The 20,338-nt window shown below is 38.3% G+C and overlaps 1 protein-coding gene across 1 annotated transcript; it reads right to left on the reverse strand.

The window, feature by feature from the left end:
* Window positions 1-17,640: 17,640 nt before the first annotated feature.
* Window positions 17,641-18,642, reverse strand: TAS2R38 (taste 2 receptor member 38). Its single transcript, XM_020289696.2, has one exon. It carries the CDS (start codon window positions 18,640-18,642, stop codon window positions 17,641-17,643), a length of 1,002 nt encoding a protein of 333 aa, XP_020145285.2.
* Between the last annotated feature and the right edge of the window lie 1,696 nt (window positions 18,643-20,338).

Below are 20,338 nucleotides of genomic sequence, written 5' to 3' on the forward strand. Positions count from 1 at the left end.
ACAAAAAAAAAATCAAACAACCCCATCAAGAAATGGGCAATGGAAATGAACAGAAATTTCTCCAAAGAAGACAGAATAATGGCCTGCAAACATATAAAAAAAATGCTCAACATCTCTAATCATTAGAGAAATGCAAATCAAAACCACAATGAGATACACCTAACCCCAGTGAGAATGGCCTATATTAAGAAATCCCATTTGAAATATAGTCCAACATCTGTTTTCAATATCTAGAAAAATATTACAATAAACATATGTTCTTCAGCTAGCACAAAAAGGAAAAGTGCTAAGCCAGCAGTCCTCAACCTTTTTGACACCAGGGATAGGTTTAATGGAAAACAATTTTTCCAGAGACTGGAGGCAGGGGAGATGGTTTCAGAAAGATTCAAGTACATTACATTTATTGTGCAAACCTCTCTGCTAATGATAATCTATATTTGTGGCCACTCCCTAGTGCTATCATCACTACCTCAGCTCCACCTCAGATCATCAGACATTAGATTCTCATAAAGAACGTGCAACCTAGGTCTCTCCCTCGCATGTGCAGTTTACAGTAGGGTTCATGCTCCCATGAGAATCTAATGCCACCGCTGGTCTGGCAGGAGGTGGAGATCAGGTAGCAAAGCGAGCAGTGGGGAGCAGTTGTAAATGCAGATGAAGCTTCACTGGTTTGCCTGCCTACACAGCAGGAGGTGAGTGGTAGGCAAGCCAGTGAAGCCTCATCTGTATGCTGGAGGTTGAGGACCACAGTACTAAACAACTAGATTCAAACGTCCTGTGGTACACTTTGCACAGAAGAAAAAAGTCTCAAAATTATCACTGATAAATTGTGATAGAATCTTCTCTCAATCACCCTGTTTAAATATACAGAGCAGGTTTTAAGACATACAACATTCAGCTCCCTCTGAAGAGAATGTGTGGTATTATCTCATTTCCCTGACAATGCTTAAATAAGTGTTCAGAGGAAAAAGTCAAATGCTGTTTTCCTCTGCTGTTATTCCAACACAGTAACAATCAACATGGAAGACTTCTGTAACCCCAAAATATGGGGGGAGGTTCTCCCCACCAGCAAGCAAGCAATCAGTTCTGTAGCAGCCACTAGCTGAGTGTTTTCCAATTCAGTTCTGACACTATCTACCCAGAGACAGCATCAGATCCTACAGGATGTAGACTCAGTCACATAAGATTGCCCCTCTTTAACACCAGTCAAAACCCAGGCCGTGGGAACTTTTGACCAACTGGTTTAAAGTTGGGGTTCCCACAACCCCCCCTCTTTGAAAAGTTTGATTAATTTGCTAGAGCAGCTCACAGAACTCAGGGAAGCATTTTCTTACATTCACTGATTTGTTTGCAAAGGGTATACAAAAGATATAGGAAAAAAGATGTACAGGGCAAGGTATGAGGAAGGGGCACAGAGTTTTCTTGCCCTCCCTGGGTATGCCATCCTCCAGGAACCTCCACATGACATGTACAACTATCTAGAAGCTCTCTCCAACCCCAAATCCAAACACTGCGCTTTTTTTTTTTTTTAAGAGATGGGGTCTCCTCGTGTTTCCCAGGTTGGTCTATAGGAGCCTTTTTTAATCGAAGCTTCATTATGCCAGGATTCCTTTTTCCAGGGTATGGAGTGGGACTCTGTCTAGAATGAGGGTCTTATGACCCACAATTAGAAAGTCTAGAAAAGATTAGAGTCCTACGTTGGGGTAGGTGAAAGGAAGGCAGGACAAAGTCAGAGAGATTCTGCTTCCTGTGGCCTGTTCTTGAGGCCTAAAGCACCAAACATTATAATAAAAGACTGTAAAGTGTGCTATGGGAGTTATAAGCTAGGAAATATTGATGAAAACCATGAAAAACATATATAATGTATATTGTGTATGCATAATGTATATTGTGTATATATTTATAATGTATATTGTGTATGTATATTGTGTATGTATGTATATCATTACAATAAGAAAATATTAGGAAGAAAAGCTAGGAAATTTAGATACAGATGTAGTCTTTTTTCACCAAGTGATACGTTGGTTGCTTGGGTTTCCTTTAGCATAAATGTAAAACAAATGCAGGTAAATTTTTTCTATTCCTAGATCACAATTTCTCATGCAGTGAATATTATCAGTTGAAGAAATGTTTAATACTATTATTATTAAAGTAAGTTAAGTGTTACCTAGTGTCACCTCAACTTGTTAGGCTCCTTGAGAAATCATTGATATTACCCTGATTTAATGTGACAGAATGAAAGTCATGAAATTTGTCCATGGCATCTGCAAGAATTGCCGCATATACAAGTTACCATGGAAAGGTTTGGTAGACCCTCATGTTGAGACCAGAAATGTAATTACCTTTTTTCCCATGAGAAAGATCTCGCCCCTCCTCTGGAATTATCCATGTATTTGTATAAAAAGAGTCTAAATTCTATATAATAAACCTTATGTCCCATTCCAAAAAAAAAAAAAAATAGAAATCCCAAAACAACAAATGCTGGTGAGGATGTGGAGAGACAGGAACACTCTTACACTGCTGGTGGGACTGCAAGTAGTACAACCTTTGTGGAAAAGAATTTGGAGATACCTCAAACAGCTAGAAATAGAAAAACCATTCGACCCAGCAATAGCATTGTTGGGCATCTACCCAAAAGAGCATAAGTCATTCTATCATAAAGACATCTGCACCCAAATGCAGCACAATTCACTATTGCACAGTATGGAAACAACCCAAGTGCCTGTCAATTCATGAGTGGATAATTAAAATTTGGTATACGCTCACAATGGAATACTATTCAATACTAAGAAACATGAGTGCGCTAGCACCGTTTATGCTATCCTGGATTAAGCTTAAGCCCATTATCCAAAGTGAGGCAACACAAGATATGGAAAATGGGCTCCACATCTACTCGCCATCAAATTGGTACTGACTGATTAAAACTATGGTGCTCAAATGGTGGTAATGTTCACCAACGATTTGGGGGGCAGGGGGGAGACACACATCTTAGGGATGTGGTGAGCATTGTGGAGGGGAAGGGCATACATCTAACCCTTATTAGGGAGAGGCAAAGATATACAATGTAACCAAAATGTCAAAAAAAAACCCCTTTTATTGGGTGGAGGGCAGGTGGGAGGGAGGAGGAGGAGAAGGGTATATACTTACATAACGGGTGCGGTGCACACCACCTGGGGGTTGGACATGCTTGAAACTGGCACATGGGGGGGGGTAGTGGCAAGGGCAATATATGTAAGCCTAACAATATTTGTACCCCCATAATATGATGAAATAAAAGGAAAAAGAAACCAAAAATGTTAAGAAAAGAAATCCAACCAAAGTCACTGATATTAGTGAGCAGGTCCTTGATGTTCCATTTGCTCCATTCATTGTCAGCTCTGCTTGGTCCCCTTTACCATGGGTTCCTCTCTGGCCCCACCTGCTCACCCTCCAGACCAATATTTCTAGAGCATGGCACTCTGCTAGAGACGGCAGGTGGGGTGGGGTGGGGTGAATAATACTCAAGTCTTATTGTCAAGAAATTTTTACTGCATATTAAATTTGAAGTTTTCCTTTTATTATATTTTCTCTGCTTTAAAGGCTATGTGTGCTTATTACAAAGCATGGCTACAAAATATTGAAATGGAAAATTGAGAAAATATGAAAATCCATAAGTTTGCCCATTTAGCAATAGTCATTATTAACACCTCAGGTGTACACTTTCAAGATAAGTAGGTAGGTAAAAATGATAGATAGATAGATAGATAGATAGATAGATAGATAGATAGATAGATAGATACTGGTTCATTTAGAAAAATGGGACCATATAGTACATGTTGTTTTTTAATTTATACACTATAGATTAAACTAACACTATGTTATAGATATCTTTTCATGTCAAAATACAGATTTTGATAATGTATTATGTAATATATGCATAGTATTCAAGCAAAGGTATATGATTTAGTTATTCAGATGTATAAGTATGTGATTTATTTAACAATTAGAGAACTGTGAATCTTCTATCAATCTTCTAGTGAATAAGAATAAAATTTTTAAAGTTAATCCCCGATTTAATTCCTGGGTGTGGTATTCACTAGCTGAATGTCCTTGATTAAGTTACTGAGTCTCTATAAGCTTCCATTTCTTCATCTATAAATAGGAGTATTTATAGTAAATGCCACATGGGATTGTTTTGAGAAATGAACAAAATAAGGCCTATAATTTTAATAGCATATTCCTGCCATCTTGAACACTCACACTCTCAATATTCTAGCTATTTTCCAATATACTCAATGTACAGCAAACAATAAATACCTTTGTACATATTCCTAATAATTTTTTTTTTTGAGACAGAGTCTTGCTTTTTTGCCCAGGCTAGGGTGAGTGCCATGGTGTCAGCCTAGCTCACAGCAACCTCAAACTCCTGGGCTCAAGCAATCCTGCTGCCTCAACCTCCCGAGTAGCTGGGACTACAGGCATGCGCCACCATGCCCGGCTAATTTTTTCTATATATATGTTAGTTGGCCAATTAATTTCTTTCTATTTATAGTAGAGACGGGGGTCTCGCTCTTGCTTAGGCTGGTTTCGAACTCCTGACCTGGAGCAATCCGCCCGCCTCGGCCTCCCAGAGTGCTAGGCATATTCCTAATAATTTTATTAGGCTAAGTTTTCGGAAATGTAAGTGTTGTATAAAAGAACATGCACATTTGAGGGCTTTAAAACATTAAAGTTGTGTTTTATTTTACTTGGACAGTCCTCTGAGTTTTTAAAAATCTGATTGAACTTGATTTCTCTGGTCATGGGGTAATTACTTGTAAACCCTGGGTTACTATCCAGAAGCATCTACACATTTATTGGTTGTCAATTATGCTCACTATGTTCAGCAGTATGAGGTTCAGAGACTTGGTTATTATTTTTTAGGAAGTTTTTGAATAATAGGAGAGAGACTTTCTGATTAACTTAATCAATGTAATTGATATACTTGGATGGTAGATGAATTTTCTACAACAAAAAATATAACACATCTTTCAAATACCTTCAAAACGGGAGAAAATGTAGTATTCTGGGGTTTGGAAGAAGCATTCTGTCTGATGTACTATAAGGCATCTCTTCCTCTTCTAAGAAAATCTAAAGAAAGATTCAATTTCTTATCAAAAGCCTTGTAGTCCAATGATTTCTTTATACGTGACAGTAACAGAAACGTTGCTATAAATGTTAGCAGTCTGCAATGGCAATGGAGTCTGCTCTAAACTATAATTACCAAAGAGTTAAGGGAGTTAGAAGACCATGCCAACACTTGTAGTGTTACGGCAAGGTGTACAACTAGTGTTACAGCTTTTGACCTGGGAAAGAACCAAGCAGCACATGAAGAGTCGGTGAACAGCCGACTGCTGACTTCTGACTCTCAGCAGGCTCCTGAGGATCTGACCCCCCTTCCTTGTTCTCCTTCAGTTTTTATACCCTTGGTAGGCCTCAAAAAGTGTCCAATCAGCAACAAGCTTTAACATCCAATCAGCAACAGTGGGATTCAAAAAGTATCCAATCAAAATTGCACAGCCAGGTCTGCGGAAGGACAGGAGCAGGCCACGGAGCACCTAGTGCAGGCCTGGACAGTGGGCGTCCACAAGCAGCATGCACCCAACCGTGGCCTACAGCTGGCCCTGCACAGCGCCAGGCCAGGGGGATGCGGAGCAGCCGGGAGGCGGGGAGCAGCTGTGTCCCGGTGCCTGACGGTTTTCCCTGTCAGTAGGTAATTTTAATGGAATGCAGTATATGGCTAAACAAAGCTTCTGGGTGTACTGTGTGTGTGAATTGACATGGATAGTCATTAGGAGCTCTTCTGTTCCAACAAAGATGAAAAATAGAATCTATGGAGTTTCCCTTATCTCTCTGGTCCCAGGATCAACTGTTGAGGCTGACAGGGTATGGCACCAGGCAGCTGGACTGCCTGTTTTCAGAAATCACACCCTATGGTAACAATACCAACTTGGTGGTCTGACCAGACTTTGTGAAAGTAATGCTGTGACTGACCTATTTGGATTGGGTGTCCTTGGGGGTGTCTGAGAAAGGAAACCTAGAAGAAGAAAGGACAGCCTATGATTCATTGGTTGGAGTTTCAAAGTGGTATCACTATGAACATTTACAAAAATGACTTCGTACCTCAAGAGGATGAAGACTAATACTGCCTCTTGCACCTTATTAATAGGCCGATATACAATTAAGCATATATATATATTTCCTTAAATATATATTACAGGAATTATTTCGGCTAGTTTAATGAGAACACCTGGAAAATGAAGGTGACCTGACATTTCCCATTATCTTCACAGTCAGAATTCTTGAAAGGATTGCCAATTTTCACCACCTCCTCGTCATCACCTCCCATGTAGTCCTCAACTCATACCAATCTGAGTTCCACCATGAACACATCAGCAAGCAATGATCCTACTCAATTATTAAATGGATACCTTTCAGTCTTTATATCACTTGGTCTTGCAACAGGGGCCCACATCCCCCTATGTTATATACTTTTTTTCTTGGCCTCCAGGGTGCTACATCCTCCTGGTTTTCCTCCTTTCTCTCTGGCTTCTCCTTTTATTGTTTTCTCTGCCTATTTCTGAAATTCTCTGCTTATTCTTCTTTTCTTCTTCATCTCATGGTTTTAATCACCACACCCATGAAGATGATTCTGAAATCTTTATCTGAGTACAAATCTCTACTGAGCTGCAGATCTATATATCTTCTGACTAGCTACACTCTTCACTGAGGTGCTTCACAGACACCCAGAGTCAACAAGCCCCAAAGTATATTAATTTCTATACTCTGGCCCCAAAATGTTTACCCTCTTAAGTTCCCTATCTCTGAATGTGAAGACCATCTGTTCAGTTGCACAAATCATAAAATGTTGGTATTATCATTGGCTTCTCTCTTTCCTTCTCATTCAATAAAACTGTAAGTCATGGTGACTCTGTATCCTACAAATCTATCAAACCTATCCTCTTTCCTACTTTTTCTCTGCTGCTCCTTATTGGGTCACCATTGGCTGTCTCCTTGATCCCTTTAACAACCTCCAAAGAAACCTCTCTGCCATATTCTTGCCTTGAATAGTTTTTTGCTCTTCAGTCAGAATGATCTGAAATGGAAACTTGATTATATAATTCCCATGATGAAACATTTTAGCAACTTTCCATTGCTCTTAGGATAAGGTTTGGTTTCCTTATCATGGACTTTAAGGCTTTGCATGTTCATTCTTTCAACAAGTGTTGCTGAGTGATACCATGTGCCAGAAACTCTTGGGTGCTTGGGAGACGTGCTGGTTCTTCAGTACCCCTCACAACACCACATCTATCCTAGCATTATCTGCTAGTGACATTAAACTTCTAGTTCTCTTCCTGAATCCAAGTCTTCTCATATTTACCTGACACATATTTGTTAAGCACATAATATGTGCAAAGCATTAATACTGCCACTTGCTTTCTCCTAAATATACGCACATACTGTCATCTAGTCTCTTTGACTAGATAATTCTGACTCATTTTTCAGGTCTTAGCTCATCCTTTAGGTTTCATCCTTTCAGGTAAACTTTCTTGCTAATTATCCTTCCCTGGCCCAGTTGGGTTTAGGTGTCCCTTTATCTATGATGTCCCATAATATCATGTATTTTTTTTCTTGGGAGCACTTATTGCATGATAATGCACTTGTTTGCTTCCCCTACTAGACTCTATAAAGTCAAGAAGGCAGGGACTGAATCTGTCTTCTTCACTGCTGCAACCCAGCACATATGCAACGCTTGGAACACTGCCCCGTGGTATTAGGCTTCTAGGCTTGTAATCCAAACCTTTATTCATGAAAGCATGGTAGGACCTACACATTATTTCTAATCAGTACAACCTCTGTGAAAAATAATATAGAGATACCTCAAAGAGCTACAAGTAGAACTACCATTTGATCCAGCAATCCCATTACTGGGCATCTACCCAAAAGAACAAAAGACATTCTATAAAAAAGACACCTGCACTAGAATGTTTATAGAAGCACAATTTAAAATTGAAAAGATGTGGAAACAACCCAAGTGCCCATTAATACCTGAGTGGATTAATAAAATGTGGTGTATGTATACCACGGAGTTCTACTTAGCCACAAAAAACAATGGCGATCTAGCACCTCTTATATTATCCTGGATAGAGCTGGAGCTCATTCTACTAAGTGAAGTATCCCAAGAATGAAGAAACAAGCACTACATGTACTCATCATCAAATTGGTATTAACTAATCAACACTTAAGTGCACATATAGTAACATTCATCGGGTATTGGACAGGTGGGAGGAGGAAGGAGGGGATGGGTTTTTTCACAGCTAATGGGTGCAGTGTGCATCGTCTAGGGGATGGACACTCTTGAAGCTCTGGCTCGGGTGGGACAAAGGCAATATATGTAATCTAAACATTTGTATCCCTGTAATATGCTGACAAAAAATTTGTGTGATATTATTTCTACTAAATAACAGTTTTTCTGTCATAGTTTTTCAAGAATGAGAATTTATGTGCTAGACCATCTCCAAAAATATTGATTCCTGACTAAAACTTTGTATCTTAAATAACCACCTTGAAGTGTAGATTTTGATCATAGTACTTCAAATGATAACTAACCACCCCCTAGTTTGTAACTAGAGTTAACTTATGTCCACCCATACCATATTATTAATACTACGTAATTTTAAAGTAAATTTCCATTTAGATGATATAATACCCTAGAATTCATAGAATGCATGGAAAAAGCCTGCTTCGGGAGCATCTAGAAGGGTCCTCTGGAAGAACTGTTATATGCACCCTAACCTGTTGTGTCAGGGCTTGGAGGTGAGGGGGGCTGTGGGGCCTGGGGACAGGATGATTTAGAGCCTACAGGAAGGCTGTCAGGTTCTGGAGCCTACTAGGAACAGAGATCCCAAGGAAACACAGTTGGCTGCCACTTTGTACAGTTGCTCATTGAATGAATTGGAAGTCCTTTTGGAGAGGACGGTCATTCCACTTGGATGGTGAGGACATTACCCCATTAATATAAGGCTTCCACAGCACCAAGCAATGCTCAGCAGTTAGACTTCCTGCTGAGGTTGTCTCTAGCCTGGCAACATAGAACTCAAGTAATGAGAAACTTCTTCTAGTCCTATAAAATTTGACCCTTTCAATATCTATCAGGACCTATCACAATGTTGAATATAGATAAAACGCTCTTATCTGCCACTTTAAAGTTGAACAAATAAGAAAAAAAGTTGGTGGGTATGCAAAAATGTAGTAGTAACTCAAAACAAGTGGAGCATTATGAAGAAAGAGATCTAATGTCCATCTGTGAAACAAAATTATTACAAGACATAGGAAATGTTAGAAAACACTTCACTTACGTTCTTATTAAGATTTTAGAGAACACTTATTCTATAATATAAAAGGAATATGACTTAATATATTAATATCATGAAGTGGACAAATACTTTGAGATTTAGTTGCTGATTTAAAAAATAAGTGGCATGAAAGGCTCAGAATAGCTGATTGGATACAATGGAAAAAGGAGAAAATTAGAAGATATTACTCAAATATTAATTCAGAATTCAGAAAAAAAGGAAAAGAAAGAAATACAATTAGCGAAGAAATAAAAAGAGATATTGATGTTAGAGCCAACAGATCCTCACATACATTGTGGCTTGCAAAAGAGAAAGCATGACAATATAATAGATATAAGCACAGCAATAATCAAAGAAATAGTGGAAGAAAATGGTAAGTGGAAAAGCTGAAAATTAGGCAAAATCAACGAAAAGAACTCTAAGCTAGATAAATTCTGATGATTTATTTTTTAAAAAAAGAATATTTAATTCTAGAGGCCTCTAGGTAGAAAAATCTATGAAGGCAATATTAGGGTTTTTTTTGCAGAGTTTTGTTAAAAAATTCTAAATACTAGATGATAATATATCAATATCTAGAGTTTTGATAGAGGAAAATGGTGACTCAGGAACTAATAATAAAAGTATAATACAGAATTTAACTTAAAATTGCTCAGGGATAATGGCTGTTAGAACTCTGAGTTTACAGCCCAAGTCCTACTGTCTCCAAACCCAGAATGCTCCCAGCTTGTCTGTGGTCCCTGGACTCCAGGCCTAACTGACAAGAAGCCTAGTAAGAAGAAAGGATATGTCCTCTCTAGTCTGGATATGTCTCTCTAGCTTCCTGTAGGAGAATTAAGCACAGGGCTATGTGCTTAGCCTGTGGCCCCTCAATAGAAAGCTGACACCAGAATATAATAGTCTGTCATTATATCATGGGTTAATCAACCTCAATAGCACCCTTTTAAAGTTTATTTCACAGTTCTCTGTCTCAGCTTATCTCTTGTGAGCTCAAACAGGAGTAAGTACTCAAACAGAAAAACACACTGCCTCCCTCACACCCCATCAGAGAGGGGTTGCAAATTGGTAGCAGAGGTTGCAAACTGGGGGCCCCCAGATTGCATTCAGTATACAGCTATATTTAGTTTCATTTGTTCAATATTTCAAAAGAATTTGGATCAACATATTAAAATGTGGGAGATCTTAACAGATGTCCAGGTACCTAGAAGATCTGACACATTCCCACACCTGGGCAGTCAGCTGGAACAGGAGTCAGGGCTTGCCAAGTCTGTCTGTAGTCTCACTGCCTCCTGGGAAGGAGTCCAGTTGCCAGCTATTGTCATGTATACAACGCTGTTTTTTCTTAGATTAGAGCAGGAGTTGTTTAAAGTCATGCCTCTACTGAAAAGGAGAAAACAAAAGATAGAATGAAGAGTTCCATACTTCCAGGACAATGGACTAGGACATATTGCTTTGTGAAAAGTAGACAATATTTTATGTTTTGAAAATGCAAAATGTGTCTTTGTCAAAAAATACAACTAACATGTCATTATGCAACAAATTAAAGAACAACTGCTATATAAAAAATGCATGATGAAAACTTGATTAACTAAAAGAAAGAACTGGAATTTCCACAGGATACAAATAAAATAAGTGATGCTATTACAAAAAAAATAGTCATATATGTTTTACAGACAAGTTTCCCTAAGACTGTTTATGGCATGAAGAAGAAACTAAATGATTTTAACAGAATCAAACATTTGCAAATATATTCTAGCCAGAGATACTGTTGCTGAGAATACTGACCATGATTGAGAATTTATTGGAGAAAAATGAAATATTCTGTGGTGCTTTTATTGTGATTCAGGAAAGAAAAGATAGAAATAATAATTCTAAGCACCTAGTTATATTTACTTGTGGTTATCGATGAAAGATTTTTTGCAACCAATGAATTTATTAAAATGGTACCTAGCCATGATGCATAAAACATCAAGAAATGACTTATTTTGTGTGCCAAGAAGAACCTTGATATTTTACTGTAGAAAGATCAAATTAGTAAGCATGACTAAAGAGAAATTCTGTGATAGCACATCTTAAAGACAGACTTAGCTTAAAACCACTGTGGCAACATTTCACAATGGCAGGGAATTGAAGTCTGTTATTGCATCATTCATCAGGAAACACATTGTGCTAATGCATTTAGGGATGTGCTGACTAACACTGTGTACCAGAAGTGCTTTAATGTCTGGAACCACAAAAAATCCAGGGCTTTGCATGACTAATTGGATTCACAACACGATAGTCTGTTGTACTGCATGCATGTACTAAACAGCATTAGCAATGAACAAAAGGAACATAGGTATATAGAGATTTAAAATAACCTTACATTACGTTGACTCTGAGGCGTACATTATTTTTAAGTTTCTGAATTTAGGATATATCCAGTCAATGATAAGAAAGCATTATATAATATTTTAATAGGCAGATTTGAATGTTTCTTCCTTAGTGATATGTAAAATAATGCTGCACTTTACAATTTATGTTATTTTAGATTGTCGGAAATATGATTGTAAGAGAACACCACAAAATTAAGTCATTACTATTTTAAACTTACACAAAACAGATAATATATATATAAATATAACTTACCAAAATTGACTCAAGAAACAGAAGAACTGAAGTGCCCTAGCTAAAATGTTGCCCTAAGATTTTGGAAAAATTGTAGAGTGTAAGCTGCAATAAAATTTTATTTGAAAGTGGCAATTTATGTGTTCAGATCAAATTTGAAATCACTTTGAGGAACAAACTACAAACCTAATAGTTTTTCTTTTGCAAATTATAATTTCAAGTTGATATTGTACATCATAATTTGAAGTACAGAATTTAGCCTTTAATCCTTTAAGTAGGAGCAATATTTAATTGCATTCTACTTCATAATTGAAAATGGTTGCTTCAAATATAGGTTCTTCTAAATATAGATAGGATATTTGTCTAATAATTTTGAAGTTAGAGGATATGTGCTTGAAACTAATCTTTCATTTTATAACCTTACAATTTATTTCATGTCATCTGTTTTATTTCTGAAGACTGATTTTGGCATAGGAAATAGACTAGATTATTTATAGTTGAACATGCTTTCCCAAATCATACTTTTTCTAGGAATGAGAGAATATAATTATACAATTGTGTATCTACATCTAAATGCCCTTACAGAGAAATATTTAAGGTACTTAGAGTGTAATGTCAACAAAAACAGGGCCAAATCTATAGGGAAATCTTTTAAAAATATAATATGCAATATTTCAGGTATATAAAAAGAATAAAAGATTATATAATAATAATAAATACCTATATCCTAACATAAGAACTGAAGCATTACAAATAACTGACTCTCCTTTTATACTACTCTTTTGCCAGCAGTAACCACAATCTTGAATTTGGTGTTTATAAGTCTTGCACATTTCTTCCCACTTTCTCACACACTTTTGTAATACTATATAATACGTGGTGGTTTTGGTAGATATTTAAGGACTACAACAATGCTATCATACTATATGAATTGTCCTAACACTTACTTTGTTCATTCAACAATGCTTGTGAGGTCATCCATGGGCAATATTACTGCTGTGAAGCACACCATTGCATGAATCTATATCACAATTATTTATCCATTCATCTATTAATATATATTTTGGTGCTTCTAATTTGGTCAGTGTTGGAGCTGAGATTTGCAATTATCAGGCGTTGTGCCTTCAAAACTTCCAGGCTTAACCACTGACTACACTATTCTGAATTGGATTGTCTCTGAAAGTTCATATCCTAGAAAAGTACTGGGGAAAAAACATCTATGTGTATGTGATATTCAAAGTCATTGCTCAAAGATACAAAGGAAAAAGAAAAGATATAAAATAGTGCAGTGGGAATTCCCAGGTTTATACTAAACTAAACTCTGTTTATAAAGAATTGCTCAATTCCATAAAGTGTTTGGACAGTCTTCAGAGTCACTCAAATATCACCTTCCCCAGGAGCTTAGTAATCATTTCAATAATCAATCTAAGGTTGAAATATCTGACACTGACTCTGAAAAATCCTTAAAATCCTAGTTTATAGATGAGTGAATAGGGTTTCTTATATTTTCCTTGGCATATGTGCTTGTGTACCCATGCTTTTACTTATGAAATCTTCCACTACCTCTCTGTTCAAGCTGGGAGATGCCTGAGGACCTGAACTGTCTCTACAACGTGGAAGACGCCAGCCCTTAGCGAAGCAGTGAAGGTGATACACTTTGTCCTCACTATTTCTTTTCCAGTCCCCCCACCTCCACTCTTGTCATGAACACTCCTCAGATACATACATCATATTTGCTGAATGATTAGGAGAAGAGATGATCTGGCATGATAGGGATTTGGGGCATTCTCCAATAAAATTACAAAACTATCTGTGCATATTTAGGTCCTCCATTGCACAGAAAAGCTCAGGGTTGACTCCTATGTATGTCATTACCTCATCTCCCAACCTTCTCTAAAAGCACAACACATCAGGCAGTATTTAAGTGACTAGCCCCATTAATTAAATAAACATTTACTTGAATTTAATTATAAACATTAAATTAAATATGCCTTGCAAATGAAATGTAGTCATTAGAACAAAGCATACTATGAATGAAACTCTAACAATAACCCATTCTTTGGGTCTTCTGTGATTGTTCATCTTTTTTTGGGTTACTAAAATTAATCTCCATTATTTAGATTTCCCCACTGAGTCGGAGCCAGGCTATTCTAAGAATAATGTGTTTTTTTTCCCTAGTCCACAACTAATTTACGTGTTTATTCCGTCTCTATGTGTCTGTTCATGGACTTCATTGTTCCATTTATGTGATCTCATACCACTTATTGTGTGATAGGTATTTTGGCTGTAAGTGTCAGAACTTTAATTCAAACAGACTTAGGTGAAAGTGGTATGTGTTGGCTGAAGGAATATGATAAAGAGTTATATAATGAAACCAAAGCAGGGCAAGGATATAGGGGATGTCTGGAGTATCAGGAAGTGAATAAACCAGTTGCTGCCACATCTACCTCTTGTCTGTACTAGTATTTGCTTGTGAGAGGAAATATGGCAGAGAATATAGCCATGAAAAGCTTTTGTATTTCATGTTTTACAAAATTTCATTGGATTAAGTTAGAAAAATACCAAGGGTGGACTTTGACAGTATTAGAATGGATCCACCAACTACAATAAAAGACAGGGTCATGAAAAACTTCTTGGAGCATGAGCAGGAGCAGTTACTTCTAGTTGGAGGTGGTTGTTCTCAGAAGAAAGGAAGTGCTGGGGAGGAAAAATTTTTTAAAAAATCAGCTATTGCAGCTGTCCTCACTACATCTTGCTGCCCACTTGCTCCTCCTGGAACTTTGTGGCCTTCAACCTTGTCAACATTTTTCCTCTACTTTTATAACCCAACTCAAAACTTGAACTTTTTCAGGTTAGCCTTTCTTTTAGTGACCACATGTTTAATTCTGACTTCTAATATGAATTTTAGTTCTTCATTTCCAAAAATCTGCTTGTGTTTTCCAACCATCTGACATGATGTCTAGCCAGTTGTAAAAAGTTCCGAATTATATTACTATTTCTCCCAAACTCAAACCAACTTCCTCCCTGAACTTCTTCATTTTTATTAGTGATTACATCATATTACAACCCAACATTGAAATCCAGCATAATTCTTCCTTCTCTCTAAACCACCATATCAAAACACTAGTTGATGATGTTTTTCCAAAGATCTCTCATATCTGTTCCGCCTTCTCTATTCCTACTACCCCCATCCTGGACCAAATCTCCTTTTATTGCAGTTAGAGAGCAAATGGCTCAAATTCTTTACCTCCTCCCCTTCAAATCAACCCTAACCAAACGTTTGTACCCCCTAATATTCTAAAATTTTAAAAAATAAATAAAATAAATAAGGTTCTATTATAACCTCTAACATAAAAAGTCACCTCTTGAGGTTGGCTCCATAATCTGACCTTGACCTACCTTTACGGAATATGCTCTACTCATTCTCTCCTCTAAACTTTTGCCTATGACATGTCACTTGAGTTGTGATCTAAACCATGGTCACACATTTTGTTTATGCCAAAATTTTGACACTTAATTAGATGCAGCATCTTATTACTATTTAAGTGTTTCCTATGTTTGTGTGTGCCCCTCAATTAAATCGAAGATTCTAGGCTAAATAGACCATGTTTTATTTTCTCTGCATCACCCTTAGAGCCTAACTTGAATTTCCTGAGTCTATTCTACTGCAGTCCCCCTGCTGCTTGGCGTCATCCTGCCTTCCCTAAGGTATTTCTTGCAAAATGCATGGGGATATAAAGCTCAAGGGAGAAACTCATTGAGGAATTTTGTATTAAGAAAATTTAAAAGAGGCTCACCTGGACTAAGAAACAAGTTTTGAAGGGCACTTCACTCCAGAGCATTCCCAGTGTGGACGAAGTGCAGACACAAGGCAGCCTATACAGAGGTCAAGAAGTCTAGCGTTCCTGAGATACTGAGTCTGTGTTAATGCAGAGGACTTAACCAATGGAGACATTTTCACAAGATGGGCTCCCTAAAGAATTTAGTGTTAATTGGTTTATTAAACTAGGGGTCAGGATGAGACTAGAGGTCTAAGAGTTTATTCTCAGGAGCACAGTCTAGACTTCAGATGATGATGGGTAAATTATTAGAGTAAGTAATCTCTGAGGTTTCTTTAGCTCAGGCCTTCAATCAGGAATCCAAAGTATGGTCTTATGAAGAATAGAATCATTGTGAAAATTAAGAATTTAGTATTAAATTAGCTAGCACACGTAATAAAAGTAGGCTTCCCCTCCAGATCTGGGTTGGAGATCATAGGCAGATTCTCTTCCATGAAATATGTGACAGGAGGAAAAAATCAAAATACATAAAGAAAATAATATTTTTTCAAAATGTTAAAAATAAGTAAAATAAGACTTCAATGATCTCACTTAGCCTCCCCACAGCCACACTTTTGGACCAGCTGATGTCACTGAGGCTTTTGTGGTGTAACATGTAAAATGTAGTAATGAGTTGGGAAGTGGGTGAGAGGGAGGTGGTAGTATCTCTTAGGACCTTGCAACCAGTGATTTTCTGGCAGAGTGAGAGAATGGAGCAATGTCCTCCTGTATGTACTTTTCCCCAGAGGAAGAGAATAGCCACATTTCTGAACACAGTCCTCAGTGTGGTCTAGAATCAGGGTGTATCTGAGGCTATTTGAGAGAGGATCCTGAAACTCTACTTATTTCCTTCTGTTACCCTCTTACCCTTATACGATCAAATCTTTTTCTACCATCATGTAGTACATCTTGAACCACTATACTAGCACTTATATAATTTTGACTTATATTATAGTAAATAATAACTATAATATCTACATCTAGTTATATATGTTATCTTAAATTCTTATTTTTCATAAATTCCTATGCAGGGAGACAGAGCATTCTGAATCTTTACAAACATATCTCTCAGCTGGGCTACTTTGGTGGGTTCCCCACCTAGATGGATCAGTGCTTGGTACCAGGCAAAGCACCGTCTTCAAAGGCAAACTGAGCAGAGCTAGAAGGTCACAAAAAGCTGGTGTCCAGGGAATGTACTGAGAAAGTATTAACTTCTCTTCACTCATCATAGAGCAGGTCAAAGTGCATTTTTGAATCAGTGTATTTTCAGACAGAATGACCCTTGTCCTCTGGTAGGAGTCTTAATGTGATGCCTCTTGAAGCTGAAGTTATGACACAATTGATTTTCCAAGTTTGTCTTTCCATATCTTATGTTTCCATGAAAACTGTGGCATTTGAGGAGGAATATATAATTGCCATAGTAGCAAATATTTCCAAATCTTATTTTAACACCAGTTTTGAGAGAGAGATTTAGCAGTCACATTAAAAGCCAAACATATTATCTTGGGATTTAGACATTATTTCAGAAGAGGTGGTTTCTCATCATGTGGCTCATACCAAGCAATAATAAGCTATAGCATACAAAGTATTTACTGAATACCTCACCTCCCTATTTTGTTCATTTTATCAAAACAAACCTAGGGAACCAACGCCATTATATCTGTCCAGGTCATGTATAGAGAGCTTTAATCATTTTGTTCTTCAATGGAAGAGAACACTGATGGAAAGCAGAGAGATTTTCAGTTGTGTTTTATGGAATAGATTGGGAGGCTTCATGAAGAATCAGAGTTGTTTTCCTGAGGATTCAGAGGCGTCTTCATGGAGAGCCCATTTCATGTCTGTTCTCAGCAAAGTATCCTGGGATCTGCCCTGCGGTCGGCCCTTACCTTGAGGATGCTCTGAGCCCAGAGTAGAATGGTCTCCACAGCTCTCCTCAGTTTGGCATTGCCTGAGATCAGGATGACTGCATGTCCAGAGGAACATGCCGCCAATATCCCAACGCAAACCATTACCCCTATCTTGTTATGCCACAGCATCAGTAGGGGCACTGAGAGGATGGAAGCACAGAATGACACGACAAAGAAGCAGAGAAAGGATAAAAGAGATTTGAGGGCTTTAATGTGTGCATCTAGGCTGGAGTCATGAGAGTTTCTGGGATGGGCCTTCATTGTCCTCATGTGCCTTCCCAGGGAGACAATCAGAACCCCAGAAGAAACTAGAAAAATCAGAAAAGCGGGTATAGACCCCAGATAGCAGAAGAGAAAGGTATAAAAGAAACTGATGTTTGTATTTTGCCAGTTGAGTTCTGTATTGTTATTCATGAATAGCATAGCTGTGACTGTGAAGTGAGATTTTCTAAAGAAGTCCCAAACGCAGAGGACTGTGCAGAAGCAGACGGAGAGAATAACAATCAGGAACATCTGGTAGGTCTTCCTGGAGACCCAGCTTGCCAAGCACAGCAGAAAGGTTTGAGAGAAACGAACAATCTTAGAGCAGTAGAGGAGACTGAGGCAGGTGGCAAGCCAGAGGCTGGCTTGGTTTGCGATCATCCAGAGCATGATGAGAGTTTGGTAGCTGTGGTTCAGTGGCTCTTTCAAATTCTGGAAGTAGGCAAGCTGGATGGCACACAGAAATAGCAGCCCATGCAGGAAAAGCCGAGTGAGACTGAGGCACAGCAGCACACGATCACAGTTGCTCAGGGGCTGCCTCCTCACCACATCCCAAAAAATCACCAAGAAAATGAAGACGTTGGCCAGCAGCCCCACTGCAAACTCCAAGACTGAAATGAACAGAAATACATGCTTGCCTTCATAGGACACAGTTAAGGCAGGAGTCAGAGTCAACATTATGTCTCTTCTCTAGTTGGCTAAGCTACTTAAGATTCAGAGACCACTCCGTGGAGAAGGATAAGTGCACATTCTAAGCCGGGATCTTTCCTTCAAACAAGCATCCAGCTCTTGCCCTAAATCTATCCCAAAGTGGGTACATAAAAAATTATGGCAGGAAACTTAGAGGGATGTTGCTGCTTTAGAATATCTCCTGGACACAACAGCTTATCATAAAAGTGGAGTGGAAGACTGGTGGTTTTACCTCTTGGATAGTGTAGAGCTTTAAATAAATCCAGGTGTCCCTGTAGAGAAGCCTCCCCAGAGAGCCGTAGCATAGCATGAGGGATGCAAACAAGACAGGGTCTCAATTTCCCAAGTCCAGTTTTGCATGTCCATCTGGACCTGTGTGGGTGGAGGAGAGAATAGTATTTGCTTATGGGTTTTAAAGAAACTGGCAGTAGGCAAAATAGATATTCATGGTGATCTAAGGTTTGAAATGGTGTTTCTTTCCATTTGCATTTCTTCTCTCACCTGTAAGGCATGACTCTTATCATAGACTATACTTTTAATATGGACAAGTGCCTGGTTTTTCCCCTTGCACCAGCATATGGCTGCAATTTTAGTTGCCATTGCCAAAGGATTCCTTCAACCACCATTGTTATGCCAGACATTGTGCTTGACAAGAGGAGCATTAACGTGGATGAGACCAGCACCTTGCCATGAAGGGAGAGGAAAGGGGCATATCTGGCCTGGATTATTATGGAAGCTTCCTACTCCCTTACTCCATTTTCCATAAAGCAACAGTAGTAATCCTGATAGAATATAACTTAGAGCATATCCTTGCTCTGTTCAAACCTTCCAGGGCCTCTAATCTCTCTCACTATAAAAGCTAAGTCTCTGCAGTGGTCTGCAGGTACCATGTAATCAGAGCCTCTGTTTCTTTTCAGATGTCATCTTCCTCCCTCCCTCCATGTCAGCCACATGGACTCCTTCTCCTGTTCTGTGGACTCGCCAAGCACCTGCCTACTGCTGGACCACTGAACTTGAGCTTCCCACTCCCTGAATTGCTTTTCCTCTACATACTCCAATGTCTCACTTTCTTCTCAAAAGCTCTCTTCTCTTTATCAGAGAGTCACCTTATCAGAGAACCCTTCCCTGATCATCCAATGAATGGCATCCCTTACCCCATCTTGGGAGCATGTTAAAATATTTAACCTGTTTTATATTCCTGCATATATTCAATAATTTATTGCCTATACCCAGCCCCCCACTAAAAATGGATGATATCTATAATATAGTGTTACATTATATTTACTATTCCAGGGATTATATTCTAACATACAGGGCTATAATTTCTGAAGTCTAGCTTTTTCCCCTTTTTACACATTTCCAAATATTTACCAGGCTCCCTCAAGTTAAGGTCTGGCTCTGTCACATACTACTTGTGTGACCTTGACACATGATTTCACCTTCTCCATTCATCTCATATGAAATGCAGATGATGAGCAAGAGAACACCTACCCCAGAGGGTTACAACAATGACCTAAATTGACACACATGGTGTGCTTGGAATTGTGTATAAGTTATTACTGTTGTTCTAATGTGTTTGTCCTTGATGTTCTTCATCCTGTCCTTTCCTACATTTTCACTTAAAATATCTCTAATCCAAGAGTTATCTGTGCTGCCCAATTTGTGTCTGTACTTTTTCTTTGTT

The sequence above is a fragment of the Microcebus murinus genome, chromosome 9, assembly GCF_040939455.1.
Source record: "Microcebus murinus isolate Inina chromosome 9, M.murinus_Inina_mat1.0, whole genome shotgun sequence".
NCBI classification, from domain to species: domain Eukaryota; kingdom Metazoa; phylum Chordata; class Mammalia; order Primates; family Cheirogaleidae; genus Microcebus; species Microcebus murinus.